Here is a 21,560-nt window from a genome sequence, read left to right on the forward strand (position 1 = left end):
TGCTGTGCAGGGGGGAGGGGAGAAGCGGGGGGCTAATGTCAGGGTGTCCCCCTCCCCCCTCCTCCTGCACCCCGTTTACCCCATTTCCATAGAGCAGGGGGGACACATGAGAGGGTTCAGGACGGAGGGAGCTTCCAGGCAGCAGCTGAGTCTCAGCAAGCTGATCTAATTAACAAGGCAGTGTACTTAAGATTGGGGTTAGCTACTTAAAGAGGAAATGCGCATCTCTCTTTCTCACACACAGGGTGCGTGTCTCTGTCTCTGTCTGCTATGCTCTCTCCCCTCCCTCCAAGCCTGCTGCCTTGTAGAGTGTGAGGCTACATTAACAACGAATTAACCCTTGAGGGCTCAGCCAAATGCTAGTTCATCATTTAGCAGTAAGGCATTCCCTGAGAAATATCCCACCCTCTGACTCCACCACCTCAACCAAGCTTCACAATCATCATCGCTGTATACCAGTATTAAATTATTTGTTTAAAACGTATACTCTATGTGTGTGTGTGTGTGTGTGTGTGTGTGTGTATATATATATATATATATATAGTCTTTTGTCTTGTGAAAAAAAATTCCCTGGAACCTAACCCCCTGATTTACATTATATCTTATGGGGAAATTGGATTAGCTTAACATCGTTTCGCTTAAAGTCACATTTTTCAGGAACATAACTACAACGTTAAGTGAGGAGTTACTGTACTAACGAGGTCAGTGGGGCAGAGAGAGCTGCTCCCATGAGAACCCTGGCTAGGTACTGTCTTGTACACAGAGCAGCCTGTCCTTCTTATGGCAACCCCCTGCCTCTGCCCACCCACTGCTCCCTACCTGGCCCATGGCCCAGGAATAAGTGAAGGGATGGGGCCATGGCAGGAGCTGGCGTGGGAGCTCACAGCAGGAGGGAGGGGCACGCCTGCGATGCCGCCTGTGGGGGTCACCCTGTGTTCCAGCACTCAGCCAGGCGCTGAGGAGGAGTGAGCACCTCTTAGCACTCTGAGACTTAAGTGAATAAAATAGCCAGGATCCCTGGTGCAAAGCCACCTGGCCAGCCCCACTATGACATGGCACCCACCCCTTCTCCCCACAGAACTAGAGGGGCCGAATCCACCTCCAGGGTTGCTGGGTCAAGAAGGGCCCCAGGGCAGATGGACAGGGCCCCAGGCTGTGCTAAAACACGTGTCTTCCTGAGTGCTGGGAGCTGCAGCCAGCCACAGTCCATCACCCACATGGCAGCGGAGCCAGGAGAACCCAAGTACACAGCACCAGGCGACAAATGCAGCTGGGGTCCCATGTGCTCCCTCCAGGGCAAGGCTTTCTTGGATGGGCATGACCGTAAGAACTGCCAGACTGGGTCAGACTAAGGGTCCATCTAGCCCAGTATCCTGTCTTCCGACAGTGGCCAATGGTGCTTCAGAGGGAATGAACAGAACAGGGCAATTATTAAGTGATCCCCTGTTGTCCACTCCCAGCTTCTGGCAGTCAGAGGCTTAGGGACACCCAGAGCATGGGGTTGCATCCCTGACCATCTTGGCCAATAGCCATTGACCAACCTATCCTCCATGAACTTATCTCATTCTTTTTTTAACTCTGTTATAGTTTTGGCCTTCACAATGTCCCCTGGCAACGAGCTACTGGACACTTGGGCTCTGAACTTGCACCGACCGCAGCCCTGGGAGCGCAGCACTGCAGCACACCTGTCCTGTCTAAGGGGGAGGGCTTGGGATCCACACAGCCTGCAGCTGGGTTTGTTAGCAATGGAGACGTGCGCATGTGCGGCCGCCCAGAGGAGCGTGGAGGAGTGTGCGGATGCACAGAGGAGCATGCGAACGTGTGGAGGAGCGTGCATGTCCATGGAAGAGCATGGCTGCCCGTTTTCAGGCAGTACTCTACCTTTTCATTCTTCGCATCCGTGTCCAGCTCTGCTATCTTAGCCCACTTCTGCCAGAAGTTGGGGTCATCCAAGGAAATGTCAGTTCTGTTCCCTGAAGCGACAAAGCTGGCCTGGGGGTGAAGGAAGAGCCAGTTAACAGTCTGCAATCCATCCTCAGCAACAGCAAGAGAGGCTGTGTGCTCCCACCTGCCCCCTGTCTGTACGGAGAAGGGATCACTACCAGCCACCTCTTCATTTGCTAAGGGGGGTCAGGAGCCAGGATTGTTTCCAGCCCCCTGGAAATTCAGCCCTGGCAATGGACAAGAGGTGGGACAGCCCCACCCAATCCAGCAGTGCCCAGATTGCCAGCCTTGGGAGCACAATGCAGTACTGCTTTCATGGGCTCCCTCCTCTATAGCAGGCACCTCAGCAGGTAGTTACAGCTGAGCTCTGATGGCACTGATGTACGCTGCGCTGCACTCTCCCTGCCCAGCGATGGGAGCGCACAGCAGAGCCAGCCATTGCCCCTGTGCTTCAGGGCGACACCCCCCAGAGTCAGGTCCTATGCAGCAGGAGGGAGGAGGCAGAATTAGGCCACTGGGGTCCAAGAATGGACATTGAGCCAGTGTCTCTGCTCCAGAGGCACAGGGAGGGCAGCACTGCAGGAATAACGGCCCTGCACCTCCAGACTGCTTGCAGCCCCGGCTATCAAGCATGAGTGTGCTGCTGCTCTGGCAGCAGGGGTTCCATGGGGCGGAGAGACCCACAGACGCTGCACACATGGCAGCAGGGGTTCCATGGGGCGGAGAGACCCACAGACGCTGCACACATGGCAGCAGGGGTTCCATGGGGCGGAGAGACCCACAGACGCTGCACACATGGCAGCAGGGGTTCCATAGGGCGGAGAGACCCACAGACACTGCACACATGGCAGCAGGGGTTCCATAGGGTGGAGAGACCCACAGGCACTGCACACATGGCAGCAGGGGTTCCATAGGGCGGAGAGACCCACAGACGCTGCACACATGGCAGCAGGGGTTCCATGGGGCGGAGAGACCCACAGACGCTGCACACATGGCAGCAGGGGTTCCATGGGGCGGAGAGACCCACAGACGCTGCACACATGGCAGCAGGGGTTCCATGGGGCGGAGAGACCCACAGACGCTGCACACATGGCAGCAGGGGTTCCATGGGGCGGAGAGACCCACAGACGCTGCACACATGGCAGCAGGGGTTCCATGGGGCGGAGAGACCCACAGACACTGCACACATGGCAGCAGGGGTTCCATGGGGCGGAGAGACCCACAGGCACTGCACACATGGCAGCAGGGGTTCCATAGGGCGGAGAGACCCACAGACGCTGCACACATGGCAGCAGGGGTTCCATGGGGCGGAGAGACCCACAGACGCTGCACACATGGCAGCAGGGGTTCCATAGGGCGGAGAGACCCACAGACACTGCACACATGGCAGCAGGGGTTCCATAGGGCGGAGAGACCCACAGACGCTGCACACATGGCAGCAGGGGTTCCATAGGGCGGAGAGACCCACAGACGCTGCACACATGGCAGCAGGGGTTCCATGGGGCGGAGAGACCCACAGACGCTGCATACATGGCAGCAGGGGTTCCATAGGGCGGAGAGACCCACAGACACTGCACACATGGCAGCAGGGGTTCCATGGGGCGGAGAGACCCACAGACGCTGCACACATGGCAGCAGGGGTTCCATAGGGCGGAGAGACCCACAGACACTGCACACATGGCAGCAGGGGTTCCATAGGGCGGAGAGACCCACAGACGCTGCACACATGGCAGCAGGGGTTCCATGGGGCGGAGACACCCACAGACGCTGCACACATGGCAGCAGGGGTTCCATAGGGCGGAGAGACCCACAGACACTGCACACATGACAGCAGGGGTTTCATGGGGCGGACAGACCCACAGACACTGCACACATGGCAGCAGGGGGTTCCATGGGGCGGAGAGACCCCCAGACGCTGCACACATGGCAGCAGGGGTTTCATGGGGCGGACAGACCCACAGACACTGCACACATGGCAGCAGGGGTTCCATGGGGCGGAGAGACCCACAGACGCTGCACACATGGCAGCAGGGGTTCCATGGGGCGGACAGACCCACAGACACTGCACACATGGCAGCAGGGGTTCCATGGGGCAGACAGACCCACTGACGCTGCGCAGAGGGCGCAGACCTGGCTCAGCCCTGAGGGATCCAAGACAATGGATCTAGCAGGGGGGCGGGGGGAACACACAGCCGGCCCTGCCATTGGGATGCAGCTGGCAATCACTAGAAGGAGCAGACTCCAGCTCCCTCCCCAGGGCCATGGGGCCTCCAATGGTCCCTGTTGAACAGGTTCTGGACCGGGCAAGGTCTCTGTGCAACCAATCAGTATCGCTGGGGCCTTCGTGACAGCCCTTTGTGCAGCTGCGGTGCAAGGCAGACGATCACGCACACTGTTGAGGACTGCCTGCTGACTAGGTTCAGCGGTGGCCTAGAACTGCATCACAGCACTGTAGTTGCCATCGCGTGGCTAGACGACTATGCACACGCTAAATAAATAAACTGATGGTGAGCGAGCAAATCTGCAGAGTACAAGGGATCTCCTCAGAACAGAGCAGCATCTCCTGGAGGTTCCTGAGGTGGGGGAAGGGATCTCTTCCAGAGCTGAGAACAGAACCCCCGTCTCACTCTAACCCAGTGGTTCTCAAACGTTTGTATTGTTGACCCCTTTCACATAGCAAGCCTCCGAGTGTGACCCCCTTTATAAATTAAAAACACTTTTTTATATATTTAACACCATTATAAATGCTGGATGCAAAGCGGGCTTTGGGGTGGAGGCTGACAGCTCGCGACCCCCCATGTAATAATCCCATGACCCCCTGAGGGATCCCGACCACCAGTTTGAGAACCCCTGCTCTAACCGCTAGAGAACACTCCCCCGCACAGCATGGATCGTCCAGACACCGTGAGGAACGCAAAAGCCTGGGAAAGGCTCCACAAGAGACTTCCATCCTGGGTGAACAGGACAGAAGCCAAGCTGAGCTGCTCACACGGCCACCCCTCGCTGCCACAGGCCGGCCACGGCATTCCCTCCTACTCTGGTTGGTGTTCCCATCCGGCGCCCTCCCGCGCTGCCCCACTTTCTGTACCACCTGGACTCAGCTCATGACCTCAGCCTGCCCTTGGAGCGCCAGTGAGTCCGTGCAGGGCAATGGCTCAGCAGGGGTGGGATGCAGGCTGCACTGACACACACAGGGGAGCTCAGAAAGCAACAGGCCAAGCCAAGAGCAGGGAAACGAAGTCTGTGTCCCATCTGCCCAGTGCACCCCGGCCTCGCCCACCCAAAGCAGGCAGGCAGCCCCCCAGGCAGCGCGCGCGGCACCTTAGCAAAGGTGGAGCCCTTCCCTTCCGACTGGATAGTGATCGTTTGGGTTCTGCGCTGCAGGATCTGATCGATATCTTCCTCGCAGAACTTGGAGCCTTCATCTTCCTCATCCATTAAAGCCCCGTACGCTCCTTTCCGTAGCAAGTCCTCGACCTCCATCTTTGAGAGCTGCTGCACCTGCAGAAGATACAGGATGTCAGCACTGTGCCAGCCGCCCGAGAGCCGGGGCTGGCCTGGGAGCGCAGGCATGGGGGACGAAGGCTCCCTCCCCGAGCCAGCCCTTGAAGGCAGAGGCATCTAACAGCCCCAGAGCCATGGTGCTAACTGGAACCGCAGCGCCCATCCCTGCAGATGGTGCCTGTGGAGCTGCAAGTGCCTACAATGACTGTGCTAGACTGCAGCTGAATGCCCCCAGACACAGCCTGCTCCTGACCCGAGTGGACAGGGAGGGATCTGGGTGAGATCAAACACACACTCAGAGGGAAAGTGAGACAAAGGGCTGGGCAAAACCGCAGCCCCTCTGCCGGGCTGCCCCCTGGAACTCCTGTTAATGCAGCTGCCCTTCCCGGCAGGGGACCTGCCCACACACTCCCAGCAGGGCTCTGCAGCTTCCTCTGGGCTAGGAATAATCCAGTCAAGCTACGAGACTTCACCTTCTCCACACTGGTACCTGGCCCTTCTCCTACCCCCACCCCTCCCTGGGAGTCAGGGCTGTCACACGGGTGTGCTGGATCTTTAAGCTATCTTGTTTATGATGCCATGGCAACTGGCCACCGCTGCTGGTCAGAGTGCTAGGAAAGTTCGGAATCCGAGATGGGAGAGCCCTACCGGCCCCGGCCCCCAAGACCCAGGCCCCAGCTCTGTTACTGGAAGCTGTTCGTGTGCTTTCATGCTTCCTGCTAAGTTGTCACCTCGTCCAGCTGGCAGCGCCGCCTGGGCACAGCATGCACCACCACGTGCCCTCTGCTCTCTCGCAGGCAGCTCCCATCCGTGGTGGTTAGTCTCGACAGCCAGGGGCCAAGGCACCTTTGGGTACACTCAGTTCCATCAATGTGGGATCGCAGCGCCCCTGGGATAGGCTCAAAACTCAGTCCTTAGCGGACATTCACCCATCCAGAGCCACAATAAACCTAGCGGGGTCGGAAACCTCTGCTCAGGGCAAGTCAATGGCTAGACAAGCAAGCATGGCATGGAGAACAACTGTGGAGGCTCTAGAGCTGGGATAGCAGGGGCTGCAGGTCAGGCCTGAGGGACATTGGCAGTGCTGGGGGGCTGCAGGACAGGACTGACATCCATGGCAGAGGTGCCTGAAATCTGCTCTGTCAGGGGCACGGATCCTCCTCAGGGTCTGCATGAATCCTTGGCTCCACACACTCACCCGTGCTGTGCAGGCAAGCGAGTGGGATCTGTCCTATACTATGGACCACGGGCCTACTCCGGCGGCTCACCCCTGCACCCCTCTGCACAGCCATGGGCACTGGGGGCACACACAGACGCAGCCACTCAGGGGAACGCTGCAAGGAGCAGCAGAGGCACAGAGCCTTCCCATGGCCCCAGCCCCCAGCCGGGCAGCCTACCCCATTGGTGCTCCCCTTGCGGTTGATGTCCTGCAGCACGGCCTTGTCCAGGCCCAGCTTGAGGCTGGCCTTGTCGAACATCTCGCGCTCGTAGGAGTTCCTGGTGATGAGGCGATAGACCTTCACGGCCTTGCTCTGCCCGATCCGGTGGCAGCGTGCCTGCGCCTGGGATAGCAAAGGCCACAGTGTCAAATACAGCATGCGGGCAGCATAGGCACGGCTCTGCCTGGAGCCGCCAGTACAGGAGCCCAAGGACACAACGGGCAGAGCCCAGCCTCCGCCTCCACAAGGTGTCCTAGAGCTGACCTGAAGGACCCACCCCTAAGGAGCCTCCCTGCTGGGCTGGCCAGCAAGGGGCAGTGAGCGCCATGTGGATGTGATGCAGAGGCCTGTGCTGGACTCAGCCCACCCTGCACCTGAGCTGCCCTCCTCTGGGGCTTCCATTCACTGCAGTGCAGGCCACGCTGAAGCCAGGGAGCTCTCAGCGATCAACTCCACACACACACACACACCCCGGGCCATGCTGGAGCAGGCACCCGAGGGGGGCAAGGTTCTGCCCTGCGCCCGATCCCCCAGCATAGCTGCTCCTTACTATGCGGCATTTCCAGCACCACTCTGCTCCGACTGCCTGGGCTGGTATTCTTTAACTGGCCCCAGCGGTGGGTGGTATCTCATCCCGTGGTCCCATTGGCTGTCCCCAGCAATGGGCGGGGCCCTGTCCCATGGTTCCATTGGCTGTTCCCAAGGGTGGGGCCCCATCCCATGGTCCCATTGGCTGGCACACAACTCCTCTGTTCTAATCAGCACCATTATTCATGCAACCCCTGGTGCCCCACCAACACCATCACGGCCCTGCTCTGCAATACCTGGAGGTCGTTCTGTGGGTTCCAGTCCGAATCGAAGATGATGCAGGTGTCGGCAGCTGTGAGGTTAATGCCCAGGCCTCCTGCCCTGGTGCACAAGAGGAAGACGAAGCGGTCTGAGTCTGGTTTGCAGAAGCGATCGATGGCAGCCTGGCGCAAGTTCCCACGCACCCGCCCGTCAATGCGCTCGTAGGTGTATCTGTTCAGACAGGGAACGGGGGACACGGCCGGGTCACCATACAGCCTGCACCATGCGGAATAGGGCGTCTCGTCTCTGCAGACCCAGCTCCTGGAGCTGCGGGGTGCCAGCCGCCAGACTCACAGCTGCTCTGGCAGCTCCAGGACACCCATTCCATGCAGGCACAAGGACCCTGGCTCCCCTGCTCCTGGGGCCAAGGGCAGCAAAGCTGAGCGATGTGGGCAGCCAACCCCACATGGCACAAGGGCCTACGGGCTGTGCAGCACCTGAGGGCAGGAAGCTCTACCATTCTGGAGCAGAGACAAGGCCAGGGGCTGCTCCCTGTCAGAAACCCATGTAGGGGCCTGTGCTGCTCAAAGCTCTGTGCCTTCATTTCCAGGAAGCCAGCAGGAGCCACACTGCAACAGAGGGGGCCATGGACCTGGCCAGCAGACTCTGTGGCCTTGCCACTGTCTGACCCTGGGGGCAGCGTTCTGCAGGGTTCTCCCTCCCTGAGGCTCCCCCACAGGAAGACAGTGCAGCCTGCAACCTGCTAGCTCCAGCCCCAGTACACAGTGAGTGATTGCGGGCTGGGGACATTCTGCTCTACTGGTCACGATGGACGGGGCCTCTTGTATCAGTGCTGCCTGACGGGCATCCTGTGGGTTAAGCAGCCCGCACAGCCTGGGCTCCCCTGGGGCCAGCCAGTGCCGGCTGTTGATTCCCCACCAGGAACTAGACTCCTCTCTGTGGTGGCAGGGCCACTGAACAGCATGCCGGCTCAGCACTCAGCCACGAGGCTCCTATGGACCATGGGGAAGGAATGACAGGCACAGGGGAGCCTTAGCCCACAAGGTCCTGTCTCCACCCGGACACTCCCAAGATGGCCGACAGACAGGCCACGGTGTGCCCAGGGAACGATGCTCTAAGATCTCTGGGGGAGCCAGCACTGGGGGGCTGTCCGGACAAGACGCTGCACAGTAAGAACAGGCCTCCACACTCACCACTGGGGCAGATGGTAGTGAGGCTCCCTGGGAATATTGGATAGGTGGGGCCAGATCCACCCCCATCCCCACCCCCACCCCCACTCCGCACACGCTGAGGGCACAATGTGAAGCTGCCCCACAGGCATGGCACAGGCATGGTCTTGAGGCTGCTCTAATATGTGCTGGGGGAAGCACACAGGGGTGTGCAGGGGCCTTTCTCCACAGCCTGCACTGAACACAGCTCAGCTGCCCCCCGGCTTGGGACCGTCACTCATTGCAAACTGACCTCCGTGCTCACTGGCAGTGGGCGTGACAGAGCATGGCACAGGGTGGGTAAGCAGCGCTGATGTAAGGATCCAGGAACTAGAGCCCAGGTCTGCAGAGCCTGAGATGGCTGACGTTCCCACAGTGCACTGGGAGGCCACGCAGAGCCCCAGCCATGGGGCAGTGTACGGTGTCGCGGAGACCCCAGAGCGACAGCCCTCTGACTGGCCAAGCGCCCTATTGAACCCTGGAGGGTGCCCCAGGAAGTTGACTGTGCACTACACGGACTTTGGGTCTGCTGCGACTTAAGAACTCACCTCGTCTCCTGGTCTTGGCCTCTGACCCTGGCCTGTCTGACCCTGATTCCTGCCTCCCGCCTGGTTCCTCTGATCTCTGATCTCCCACCCCAGCCTGACTTTGACCCTGACTCTTGCTAATTGAACCCAGCTCTAGCTCACTGACTGCCGTCCCTGATGTGTGGACCCCAGCCCAGCTGTGACCGCTAGGTCCCTTACAGTGGACAGGGCAGGGTGGGTGAAGGGTGTGGGCAACAGGGCCGGCCTTAGCAAGAGCGGGGCCCGATTCCTGGGGGCGGGGCTTGCCGCAGGCAAGCCCCGCCCCCAGGAATCGGGCCCCGCTCGGGCTGGGGTCGCGGGGTTTGGGTCCGGCCCGGAGCTGCTGGGGCCGGGGCCAGGTCCGGGGGTGCTCGGCCGGCTCCGCTCAGCCGGGGCCGGGCCGGAGTCGCTCGGCCAGGGCCGAGGCCGGGCCGGCGCGCTCGGCTGGGGACGCGGCCGGCGCCCTGGGGCCCGAGCCAGAGCCGCCAGGGCCGGAGGTGCTCGGGCCGGGGCCGCTTGGGCAGCGCCCCGGGGCCCGAGCCGGGCCAGGGCCGGGGATGCTTGGCCGGGGCCGGAGCCGTGGGGCCGGGCCGGGGGTGCTCGGCCGGCACCGCTCGGCCGGGGCCGGGGCTGGCACCGCTCGGCCGGGGCCGGCGCCCCGGGGCCTGAGCCAGAGCTGCCGGGGCCGGGGCTGGCACCGCTCGGCCAGGGCCGGGCCGGCGCCCCGGGGCCTGAGCCAGAGCCGCCGGGGCCGGGGCCTGAGGTGCTCGGGCCGGGGCCCCGGGGCCCGAGCCGGGGCCGGAGCCATGGGGCCGTGCTGGGGGTGCTCGGCCGGAACTGGGGCCGGTGCCCCAGGGCCCGAGCCGGGCCGGAGCCAGAGCCAGAGCCGCTTGGCCGGGGCCGGGGGTGTTCGGCCGGCGCCAGGGCCGGGCCGGAGCCGTGGGACCGGGCTGGCGCGCTCGGCCGGAACCGGGGCCGGTGCCCCGGGGCCGGTGCCGGGCTGGAGCCAGAGCCGCTGGGGCCGGGGCTGGGGGTGCTCGGCCGGGGCCGGACTGGGCCGCGCCGCGCCTCCCCGGAACCCTCCTCGCACCCCCCCCCCCCCCCCGCCCCAGCTTACCTGCTGCTGCCGCCTGCCCGCTTCTTTTCAGACTTCCCGCGAACATCTGATTCGCGGGAAGCAGGGGAGGGGGAGGAGCAGGGAGCGGAGCATTCAGGGGAGGGGAGGAGGGGGAAGTGAGCTGGGGGCGGGGTGGACAGCTGCGGGGCCCTCTTAGGCGCGGGGCCCAATTCAGCCGAATCGGCTGAATCGGCCTAAAGCCGGCCCTGGTGGGCAAGGCAGGTGAGGGTGGGGGCAGGGCAAGAGGGGCTGGATGGGCTGATCCATGTAAATAACAGAGTAGCATCTCTAAGCCGTTTTCCTGCCACTTCCTCTGGCCACTTCTCATCTCCCAGCCGCAGCCCAGCGTTAAAGTAACTGAAGGGAATATGGCCGTGGCAGCTGCGTGTGTGTGTGTGTGTGGAGATGGGCAGAGAGGGGGGCCAGGAACAGGGGTCTATGCAGCTACCAGGACACCCAGGATCTCCCCCAGAGCACCTAGGAATGGCCCTGACACTCGAGTATCACCCCGATCTACCACCACCCTCTGCGGTCTCCCACGCGGCTCTTGCCTGGAGCTCTCCACCCTAGCCAAGGGGGAGCTGGGCCAGACTGAGTGCTGACTCAGCAGTGCTGGGAGCACACCAGAGCCCAGCGCATGTCTGCCCAGTGACCCCTACCCTGCATACCCGGCCAGGCTAAGCCCCCACAGGGCTTAGCACAGAGGGGGAGCCCCAACTGGTTGGGCTGCATGGAGGGGCCAAGAGTCCAGGGTGGGCGAGTAGAGAATGGAGTGAGGAAGAGGAGGCTGCTGAGGGCCAAGTGAGCAGCTGCTGTGACCTGGCTGCAGCCAGCTGGGGCCCCCCAAGCCCAGATGGCAGCGCTGCATTGAGAGCAGGGCCTGGCCACGCTCACCTGCACTGCACACCAGGGCACAGCCTGAGTTTGTCACCCAGCCCGTTCTGTGTGGGCAGGGAGGGCCGAGAGGGCACGTGCCCGATGACTGGCACATACAGCAGGGCGGGGGGAGTGGGGAGTGCCAGGCAGCGCAGGCTGTACTGACCGCCTCTGGATGAGATAGTCCTCCAGGATGTCCAGGCAGCGCACCATCTGGGAGAAGATCAGCACCTTGTGCCCACCGGCGATCAGCTTGGGCAGCAGCTTGTCAATCAGCACCAGCTTGCCAGCCGCCTGGATCATGGCCTGCAGCTGGAAGTCCAGCGCCTCTGGGCTGTGCGACTTACGGAAATCTTCCAGGATTTTCTCCTCCGCCCCTGCAAAGCAGGAGGGGAAATCAGCCCTGGCTAGAGCTGTGGCCTGCCTGTGCTGCCCGGGCACAGCTGCCCTAGCCCTGCTCTCCACTGTCACACACCATGGGGTAGCAGGCCCCAGCTGCTGCCAGAGCCAGGCCCGACACCCGAACCAGATGGTCTAGGAAGCTGGTAAGTGGCCAGAACTACAGAGAGTAATGACTACACCTCACTCAATGCCCCTGGATGGGAGCTGCTGAAAAGCACCCGCCCTGGGCGGAGCTCCTCACCACCATGAGGCAGAGCGGCGGCAGCACTGGCACGTTGGTGTGTCCTGCCCCTGGTGCCCCATGCCCCACAGCTCACCATTGATGAGATAGGGGTGGTTGCAGCACTTGCGCAGCTCCATCATGGTGTTGATGAGGTTGGGCATGTTGTGCTGGTTGGCGCCCTTGGACAGGAAGGAGAAGTTCTTCTCCAGGATGGCCCGGTAGTATTTCTTCTGGATGTTGGTCAGCTCCACCTCAATGATGGTCTCCTGCTTGGGCGCTAGGTTCTTCTCCACATCATCCTTCAGCCGCCGCAGCATCATGGGCTTCAGGATTGACTGCAGCTTCTTCACCTGCCCAGGACAAGCGCAGACGCACTGTCCCTCCCTGCCACATGCATGGCAGGCAGTGAAGACAAGTGCAGAGCGCTCCTGGGGCAGCCACCATGTGTGTGAGGGCTCTGTGCTAATCGCCTCCCAGGGACACCAGGGCAAGCCTGTTCTGCTAACACCGAGAGAGGACTTCTCCAGCTGCCAGCCTGCAAACTGTGCTGGGGTCTGAGAGCCGGGCTGGGCGGGACTAGCCTTGGTTACACCTGTGCAGCCCCACTGCTTTCACCCGGGCAGGTGTGTGACTACCTGGCCTTGCGCCCAGAGTTCATAAACACTTCTGCCAGTGAGCCTAGCTTCCTCCCCAGAGCAGAGTTCATTCCCAGGAGCAGGCAGTCCAGGGAGCAGGTGGTCTGAGAGACGCCTGCTGAGCAGAGGCCTGTGTGAACCCTCACTGCACAGTTCATTGCCTCTCTCTGAGCACCCAGTTTATATCCAGCTCCTGCCTAAAGTGAGCCTTCCCTGTAGGCCCCAGTGCGATTCCTCCCCTTGTGGGCACAAAAAGTGTTGCTGGCACAATGCAGGCAGCTGCTCTGAACTGGGCCTGTTGTGAGCAGAAGGGAGGTCCAGGGCTCCAGTCCCACCGGGACACTGCTTGCTCTATGGCTCCATGGGCTGCACAGTGAGGATGGGCAGACTCTGCAAGCTCCACCCAGGCTCTCAAAGAGCAGCAGCAGAGTCCTCCAGACGGACCCAACACCAGGGATTCCAGAGGGGGTGTGCAGAACCAGCTGACTGCACATGACAAGAACCTGCCCCAAAGGGCACAACTTTTCCAGAACAGAGCCACTGACACACTCATTTAACTGCCCCCTTTGCATCTTTACATTTGGGAATGGGCGCTGGAGGGGCTGTGGGTGTGCCGGGCGCGTGGTGGGGCTGTGGAGGTGCCGGGCGTGTGGTGGGGCTGTGGAGGTGCCGGGCGCGTGTAGGTGCCGGGCGTGTGGAGGGGCTGTGGGTGTGCCGGGCGCGTGGAGGGGCTGTGGGTGTGCTGGGTGCGTGGAGGGGCTGTGGAGGTGCCGGGCGCGTGGAGGGGCTGTGGAGGTGTTGGGCGCATGGAGGGGCTGTGGGTGTGCTGGGCGCTGGAGGGGCTGTGGTGGTGCCGGGCGCTGGAGGGGCTGTGGTGGTGCCGGGCGCGTGTAGGTGCCGGGCGCGTGGAGGGGCTGTGGGTGTGCCGGGCGCGTGGAGGGGCTGTGGGTGTGCTGGGTGCGTGGAGGGGCTGTGGGTGTGCTGGGCGCGTGGAGGGGCTGTGGGTGTGCTGGGCGCTGGAGGGGCTGTGGTGGTGCCGGGCGCTGGAGGGGCTGTGGTGGTGCCGGGCGCTGGAGGGGCTGTGGTGGTGCCGGGCGCGTGTAGGTGCCGGGCGCGTGGAGGGGCTGTGGGTGTGCCGGGCGCGTGGAGGGGCTGTGGGTGTGCCGGGCGCGTGGAGGGGCTGTGGGTGTGCTGGGTGCGTGGAGGGGCTGTGGGTGTGCTGGGCGCGTGGAGGGGCTGTGGGTGTGCTGGGCGCGTGGAGGGGCTGTGGAGGTGCCGGGCGCGTGGTGGGGCTGTGGAGGTGCCGGGCGCGTGGTGGGGCTGTGGAGGTGTTGGGCGCGTGGTGGGGCTGTGGAGGTGTTGGGCGCGTGGTGGGGCTGTGGAGGTGTTGGGCGCGTGGTGGGGCTGTGGAGGTGTTGGGCGCGTGGTGGGGCTGTGGGTGTGCTGGGCGCTGGAGGGGCTGTGGTGGTGCCGGGCGCTGGAGGGGCTGTGGTGGTGCCGGGCGCGTGGTGGGGCTGTGGGTGTGCCGGGCGCGTGGTGGGGCTGTGGAGGTGCCGGGCGCGTGGTGGGGCTGTGGAGGTGCCGGGCGCGTGGTGGGGCTGTGGAGGTGCCGGGCGCGTGGAGGGGCTGTGGAGGTGCCGGGCGCTGGAGGGGCTGTGGAGGTGCCGGGCGCGTGGAAGGGCTGTGGAGGTGCCGGGCGCGTGGAAGGGCTGTGGAGGTGCCGGGCACGTGGAAGGGCTGTGGAGGTGCTGGGTGCGTGGTGGGACTGTGGAGGTGCCGGGCGCGTGGTGGGACTGTGGAGGTGCCGGGCGCGTGATGGGACTGTGGAGGTGCTGGGAATATGTGCAGACAGGCCCAAGGTGGGGACCTAAGTAGCAGCGTGGGGAGTTAGCCCACTCTGGCTAGGGCCATGGCTCGAGCCCATCTCCATTTTCTGTCTCCCAAGCAGCTCCCTTCTCTAGAGCTTTGCTCGCCCCCGGCAGAGTCGGCCCTGTCTCCAGGGCTGGGCCCAGGGTACTCTCAGGCAGGGATTTAACTTGCAGCGAGGAGGAGCCCTATTGCCTTCGCTGGGATTAAAGTTAAGTACATGCTCAACTGTGTTTCTGGATTGGGGACCAGGTGTGCTGGGCCCCGCCTCCACAGCTCCTGGGCCCCACCCCCACAGCCCTGGGCCCCGCCAGCCCCTGTGCCTCACCCCTGGGCCCGGCTGGTACCTGCTCCTCTGTCTTCAGGTCCCCGAACTCCTCCAGGAACGCCGTCTCCGAGGGGAACTGCTGGGGCTCTAGGAAGTTCAGCAGGCTGAAGAGCTCCTCCACTGAGTTCTGCAGGGGCGTCCCGGTCAACAGCACCTTGTGTTCCTGAGTAGAGCAGGGTCAGGGCTTCAGTGCCAGGGGGCAGTGCTCGTGCAGCCGGAGCCAGAGCAATGGGTTCAAAGGGGCTGGCAGGCTCACCCCAGGGACACTAACTTGCCCTTGCTATGACTTCACTCCTGGGGCAGGAGGCCAGGGCAGCGATGCAGCTGACTGCAAACCCCAAGGGTCTGAAGGGCCAACGCTGGCCCAGGGCACTGGTACCGATCTGCTCCAGGTCAGCAGGCCCCCATGCCGTCCCTGGTCAAGACACAATGGCCATGCACTGGAAGGTCTCAGTCCAGCCCTTACTAGTCCCCGAGTCACAGGATCTGACCAAGGCCAGAGTGGTGCCAGGGCAGGGCTGCGGTATCTCAGCAGCAGCACCACGTGGGAAGCTCATGCTTCCCCTGGCTGCGCTGCCTGTTCTCTCTGGGGAGGAGCTCTCCTGAGTGCTGCTGGGCCAGGCCCTGTGCCCCCACAAGAAGGACCATGGCCCAGCAGTAAGATCAGTAGACTGGGAGGCAGAACTCCGGGGTTCTATTCCCGGCTCCACTGCTGGCAAGTCTCAGCACCACTCTGGGCCTGCGTTTCCGCCCCCATAAAAGGGGGCTGACAGTAGCGACCTGCTGGCGGGCCCCATGTCTCTACAGTGGCAGGCTGGGGCAGAGCAAAGCAGGGCAGTTAGCAGTCACTGCCTGTACTTGTTCTTGTAACAGGAGGCACTGGCCCAGCAGGGACCTGGAGCTGAGTGAGCCCAATGGGGCCAGCCCCTCTGGAGGGAAATGGCACCCCTGACTTTGGGTGGGCAATGGACAGTCGATTACACCCAGCCTCAGGAGCCAGCGTGAGCTTGAGGCGAGCTCGTGCTGCTCCCCGGGCGCTGCGTTAAATGCTCACATTTATCCCCGGGTCGCTCCGCACGCGGGGAGCAGCTCCAAGAGCTGCCGGTTGAGAGAAGAGACGAAAGCCGGGGGTGCTGGGAGGCTGCAGCTTTCCAAGGGCATCGTGCAGAGGGCGAGGAGCCAGTGAGCAGCGCGGGAGCGGGGCCAGTTTGAAAGGCAGAATCCCATTAGCCTTGTACTGCCCAACTCCGCCCCCCCCCATCATGGGTCATGAGAGAATCAGAGTCACTGAATACCAAGAAAAGAGCTTGTTTCTAGAGCACCTTTCATCCCAGAGCCCTTTACTTACCATTGCTAATACACAGTCTTTGTGCCATCCATCACTGGAAAGCAGCTGCCTCTAGGGTAGAACACAGCAGCTGTGCAGAACACAGTACCACTGCAGGACAGATGGGGCAGGGAGTGCTGGAGAATAGCAGCTCCCTCTGAGAGTGCAGGGGATGTAATTAGCCACGGTGGTCTGGCCAGGAACAGAGGTTGATGTCCCCGCTCTAGTGAACTGGGCCACAAGATTTGTAATGAGCACAAGTGGTCAGAGCCCCTCTGCTAATGCCCTTCCGGCAGCACCTCACGCTGGGTCAGCAGCATCTGACATTGCCTTGGAGGGCCCCAGCCGAGCACCAACCAGGCCCCACAGCCTGAACTGGGGAAATTACAGCTCAGGATGCAAAGGCTGAGGGCATCTTCCCAAGGACAGCCATGCCAGTTGACGGGGAGGGCTCGTTCCCCTTCACAGCCCAGCCCTGACTGTGCCGGAACAGCACTAAGATGTGGCTGAGTCCAGCCCACTCTGCGCTCTCGTGAGCAGCCAGTTCTCACCAGAGCCATGAGCTTCAGCCCCTCCAGCAGCTTGCAGTTCCTGTTCTTCAGCCGATGGGCCTCGTCGATGACCACGCAGCGCCACTGTATCTTCTTCAGCTCGGGACAGTCGGCCAGGATCATCTCGAAGGTGGTGATCACCACATGGAATTTGAAGATCCCTGGAAGAGGGTTACCCTGAGGAGACACAAGCCAGGCAGTGCTTTACTCATGCCGGGCAGTGGGACACCCCAGACAGGCAGGCCAGTTGGACACAGCTACTGGGCAGCCCAGCCCTGATCAGCGGCAGCTCTCCGGAGAGCCAGGGGCTTCATCAGAGAGGCATTTCAGAGAGTGTGCTCTAATGTATCTGTGCAAGGGGAAGGCACTGCCATCCCAGGCCACAGTGACCCCGCAATGCCAGCCATAGGCCTTGCGCAGGGCCAGCGGGGGGACTGGTAAGCTGAGGGGCTCCAGCAGCCAGAGGGTGACACAGCTGGAAGTGCTGGTCTTGGGAAGACACCCTTGGGGACACTGGGGCAGGGCTGCACAGGGGTCCTGACAGGCCGTACTTCACATGCACTTTAGAAACTTGCTCTGACTGCAGACGCCCCCGAGACCATCTCCCCTCACGCAGCAGGCTGCAATGCGCATCCAGCCAGGCCTCTCAGGGCCCCTCCCTGCAAGTGCAGGGGGCTCCCAAAGGGCCTGTATCCCACAGACGGGGTGCCTCCCTACCCCTCAGACTGGGTGCTCCTGACACTCCAAACCTGCAGGCTGGGTGCCCCCCCAGCCCTCTGCGCCTCAAGATTGGGTGCCCCCCACATCCCTCAGACTGGGTGTCCCCCAGCCCTCCACGCCCCACAGACCAGGTGCCTTCCCAACACACCACATCCCACACAGACAGGGTGCCCTCTGACCTGCCGCTTTCGGGAATCAGAAAAGCAGGCTCCTGCCATGGAGGGGGGCGAGACCATTCTCATCAGGGGAAGGGACCCGTGGCATTCCCACCTTCCTGCATGAGCAGTGCATGTCTTGGTTCAAGAGCACCTTCACCACAGCTAGGGCAGCCCCGTGCGCTGGCCACACCCAGGCCAGTTGTTTCATGAACAACATTCCTCGTGATGCAGAGCTAGGCAGGGAGCCAGGCTGCAAGGGTGACCCCAGGGGATCTGTGACACTACACCCTATATTCATCCTGGGGGTATGATTATGACATAATTATGATGCAATTTGTACAAGATGAGTCATGTGAGGTATCTAAGGAAAAGTTAGGATTTGCTGAATATGATTATCTTATTTCTGTGCATATTTCATTTTTGTATCTAAAGTTATGAATGTTCACTATGCATCTGTATTTCAAATGTAGTTACACCTGAGGGACCTCATCTATAGGCAAGACGCTTCCAGTCTAGACAGCTGGTTGGGAAGGGCCTATTCAAGGTAATGGGCCATCAGGGGAAACAACAGGCCTTAGGAGAAGCTTATCCCTCACCTGGTGAGACTTCCTGAGAACGCTCCAGACAGCCTGTAAGTAATGGCAGCTATGGCTCAGCAAGGGCAGGTGACCAGACCACATGACACTGATCTCCATTTTGGGTACCTATATTTTTCCATAAACAGGATTTTGGAACAAAGGGTTCCCGCCACAAGTTAAAGCTATATAAGGTGGGGTGTGACATCACCTAGGGGCCTCACTCCCCACACAAGGACACTCCTGGAAGCACCCAAGGAACAAAGACTGGACGCGGGGAAGTGTTGGTCCCAGGCTAAAAAGATTTCTAGCCTGTGTATGGAAACCTGGTGAACTGCTTGTATCAGCAGCCAGGGTGAGAGATTGCTAATTCGTATCCAATCTATCTAGTATGTCAGGCTTGGTTTGCAGTTTTGTTTATTTGCTAGGTAATCTGCTTTGATCTGTTTGCTATTATAATCACTTAAAATCTATGTTTTTGTAGCTAATAAACTTGTTTTATGTTTTAATCTAAACCAGTGTGTCTTTGAAGTGTCTGGGGAAAATCTCAGCTTGGTTTAACACAAGCATATTGTGCATATTCCTCTCCACATTGAGGGAGAGGCGAACTGAGTAATAAATTCAAATTGGTCAGGGTTTCAATCAGGGCAGGACGATACAGCTCTGGGGTCCTAGGCTGGGGGAGGCTGGAAGTTGGCTGTAGCCTCTCTATTGTTGGTTCATGCAGTGGCTGGTCAGCCTGCATGTAACTGCAGCTGGGTGTGTCCCTGCCTGTGCAAATGCTGGTGGGAGTGTAGGACTGGGAGCAGTCTACAGCTTGTCACAGCAGCACAGTGTGAGAGGGAGCCCAGGCCGGTGAGTCAAAGGGCTCAGTGGTACCCCAGTTCCAGGTAGTACTCCAGGGGGAACCCGTCACAGTATCCATCCCGGGAGCCACAATAGCAGTGGCCAAGGTGGAGAGACCCGAGGGTCACTGGGCCATGGGGAGCTGAGAGCAGCAGGCACCTGCGCGTCCCTGTACACCATCTCGTACTGCTGGATCATCTGCCTGCTGATCTGGCTGCCGTGGTACACGATGGCATTCATCTCCGTCCAGGTGCGGAACTCCCGCTCCCAGTTGGTGATGGTGGAGAGCGGCGCGATGATGAGGAAGGGACCATGAATGTCCATCAGGAAGATCTCAGAAAGGAAGGTGATCGATTGGATCGTCTTCCCCAAGCCCATCTCATCCGCCAGGATGCAGTTCTTCCTGCGGATGCAGCACAACACACATGGGGACACATTACGCCTGGGGACACATTTAATGGGCAGCAGGTTTAAAACAAACACAAGGAAGTATTTCTTCACACAAGGCACAGACAACCTGTGGAACTCTTTGCCAGAGGATGTTGTGAAGGCCAAGACTATAACAGGGTTAAAAAAAGAACTAGATAAATTCATGGAGGATAGGTCCATCAATGGCTATTAGCAGGATGGGCAGGGATGGTGTCCCTAGCCTCTGTTTGCCAGAAGCTGGGAATGAGCAACAGAGAATGGATCACTCCATGATTACCTGTTGTGTTCATTCCCTCTGAGCACCTGGCATTGGCCACTGTCAGAAGACAGGATACTGGGCTAGATGGACCTTTGGTCTGACCCAGTACAGCCGTTCTTATGTTCTTATGTACACAGCATGTTGGGGAACCCACAGCACTGACACTGGCTGCCTTGCCACCTTGGGCAGGTCACGCCACCTCTCTGAGCCTGGGAGCACTGCAGACAGACTTGCTTACCGGGGGGTTCAGAGGGGGAACTCAGGGCCTCTAAAGCACTATGTGATGCTCACATTAAAGGTGGTCCAGGGCCGGCCACCCAAATATCTGCAAATTACAGGCCCCAAGTTCCCAGGTCAGTGGGAAAATGCTCACACAATTGCTGTGGGTGCACACACAAATCAGGCTACTGTGCATGCAAAGGCCTCACCATCTGCATGTCCATCTGCTCCAGCTCTTTGTGCATGGGTCAGTGCAGAGCACTGTGCACATTTCTGTCTCTTAAGGGCATCTGTGTCCCTGCCATTGGGAGGGGCACACCAGCACGGCCAGCACCAACCAACCAACTACCCACGGGATACCCAGTGGAGTCCTCATTCTCCTGAGGCCTCACCAGCCCCAGGAATGCACCCCCACCCAGAACACATTTCATGCCAGCTGGGAGGAGCCGACTTCATTGGTATTAAACAATCATAAAGGTAAAATTACAAAGACATGTACCCTGACAGCAGGGGGAGCAGTGACCCATCAGCCCATGGGAGTGGTGAGCCCATTACTCCTGGGGGAATTCTGCACCACTATGCCCATGCAGAATTTATGTTCCCTGCAGATTTTTTTTTCCTCACAGAAAACAGATTCTATCAGGGAGGCACTGCAATTACACCTTTAGCCCACCAGGGGCTGCTGTGGCACCAGAAAAGAGGGCAGCTAACTCAGGGCCGGAGCAGCCAGCTGCCGTGGAGAGGGAGGGGGAAGACTGCCTTCCTCACAGCATCCTGCCTGCGGGGCCAGGTGAGGAGGAATGGGATATGGGGGGGCAGCCACAGCAGGACACATGGGGCTGCTGGGGGGTCATACAGACTGGGGTTCAGAAGGGCTAGTGGGGGGCATAGACTGGGGTGGGGCACAGGAGCTAGTGGGGTGATAGCATTGAGCCAGGGGCTGATGGGAGTGGGGGTGCAGGGTCACGTGGGGATGGGGGGGAGGAGCGGTGACTGAGTTGGGGTGTAGAGACACATGGGGATGGGGGAGGCATGGCTGAGTGAGGGTGCAGGGACACTTGGGAACAGGAGGAGAAGGGTGGCTGAGTGGGGTGGCTGGATGGGGGTACAGGAACACATGGGGAGGGAGATGCGGGGATGGGGGAAGGGGTAGCTGAGTGGGGGTGCAGGGGTGGACGGGAGGAGGGGCAGATGTCCCTGACTGAATGAGAAAGGCTAAGAGTCAGCCTGGGTCTGCATGGGGGAGGCTCTCTAACAATCCCTCCTCCCCTCCCCAAAAACACACTGTTCCATACCCTCCCACCCACACCCAACAATCCTCCAGGCTCACTCCCAGGTGCCCGCCCAGCAATTACTTCCCTCTCCCTCAGCTCCTCTGTTACCCCAACTCCCCCAAACCTTTGCACTGTTTCTGAAGGGTGAGGGAAATATGTTTCTGTATTGTAGTTTAAAGCAATTATTACTCAGAGTTCTATATTAATGCGCCTAGTAAGGAATCTATTTGTCAAAACAAATTTCCTGAATATTTTGTTGTTGTCCATATGGTTACAGACATACT

General features: G+C 60.5%; 1 protein-coding gene across 1 annotated transcript in view; it reads right to left on the reverse strand.

Moving 5' to 3' along the window:
* Window positions 1-21,560, reverse strand: part of CHD6 (chromodomain helicase DNA binding protein 6) — a 195,416-nt gene that overhangs the window by 51,193 nt on the left and 122,663 nt on the right. The window contains exons 13-21 of the mRNA XM_065414628.1: window positions 19,255-19,498; window positions 16,797-16,973; window positions 14,938-15,081; window positions 12,184-12,439; window positions 11,631-11,841; window positions 7,712-7,907; window positions 6,846-7,010; window positions 5,266-5,445; window positions 1,882-1,992 (exon numbers count right to left, since the gene is read on the reverse strand). Coding sequence (XP_065270700.1) covers window positions 1,882-1,992; window positions 5,266-5,445; window positions 6,846-7,010; window positions 7,712-7,907; window positions 11,631-11,841; window positions 12,184-12,439; window positions 14,938-15,081; window positions 16,797-16,973; window positions 19,255-19,498 — 1,684 coding nt within the window. The remainder of the gene's footprint in view (window positions 1-1,881; window positions 1,993-5,265; window positions 5,446-6,845; window positions 7,011-7,711; window positions 7,908-11,630; window positions 11,842-12,183; window positions 12,440-14,937; window positions 15,082-16,796; window positions 16,974-19,254; window positions 19,499-21,560) is intronic.

Source organism: Emys orbicularis, chromosome 12 (genome assembly GCF_028017835.1).
Source record: "Emys orbicularis isolate rEmyOrb1 chromosome 12, rEmyOrb1.hap1, whole genome shotgun sequence".
NCBI classification, from domain to species: Eukaryota; Metazoa; Chordata; order Testudines; family Emydidae; genus Emys; species Emys orbicularis.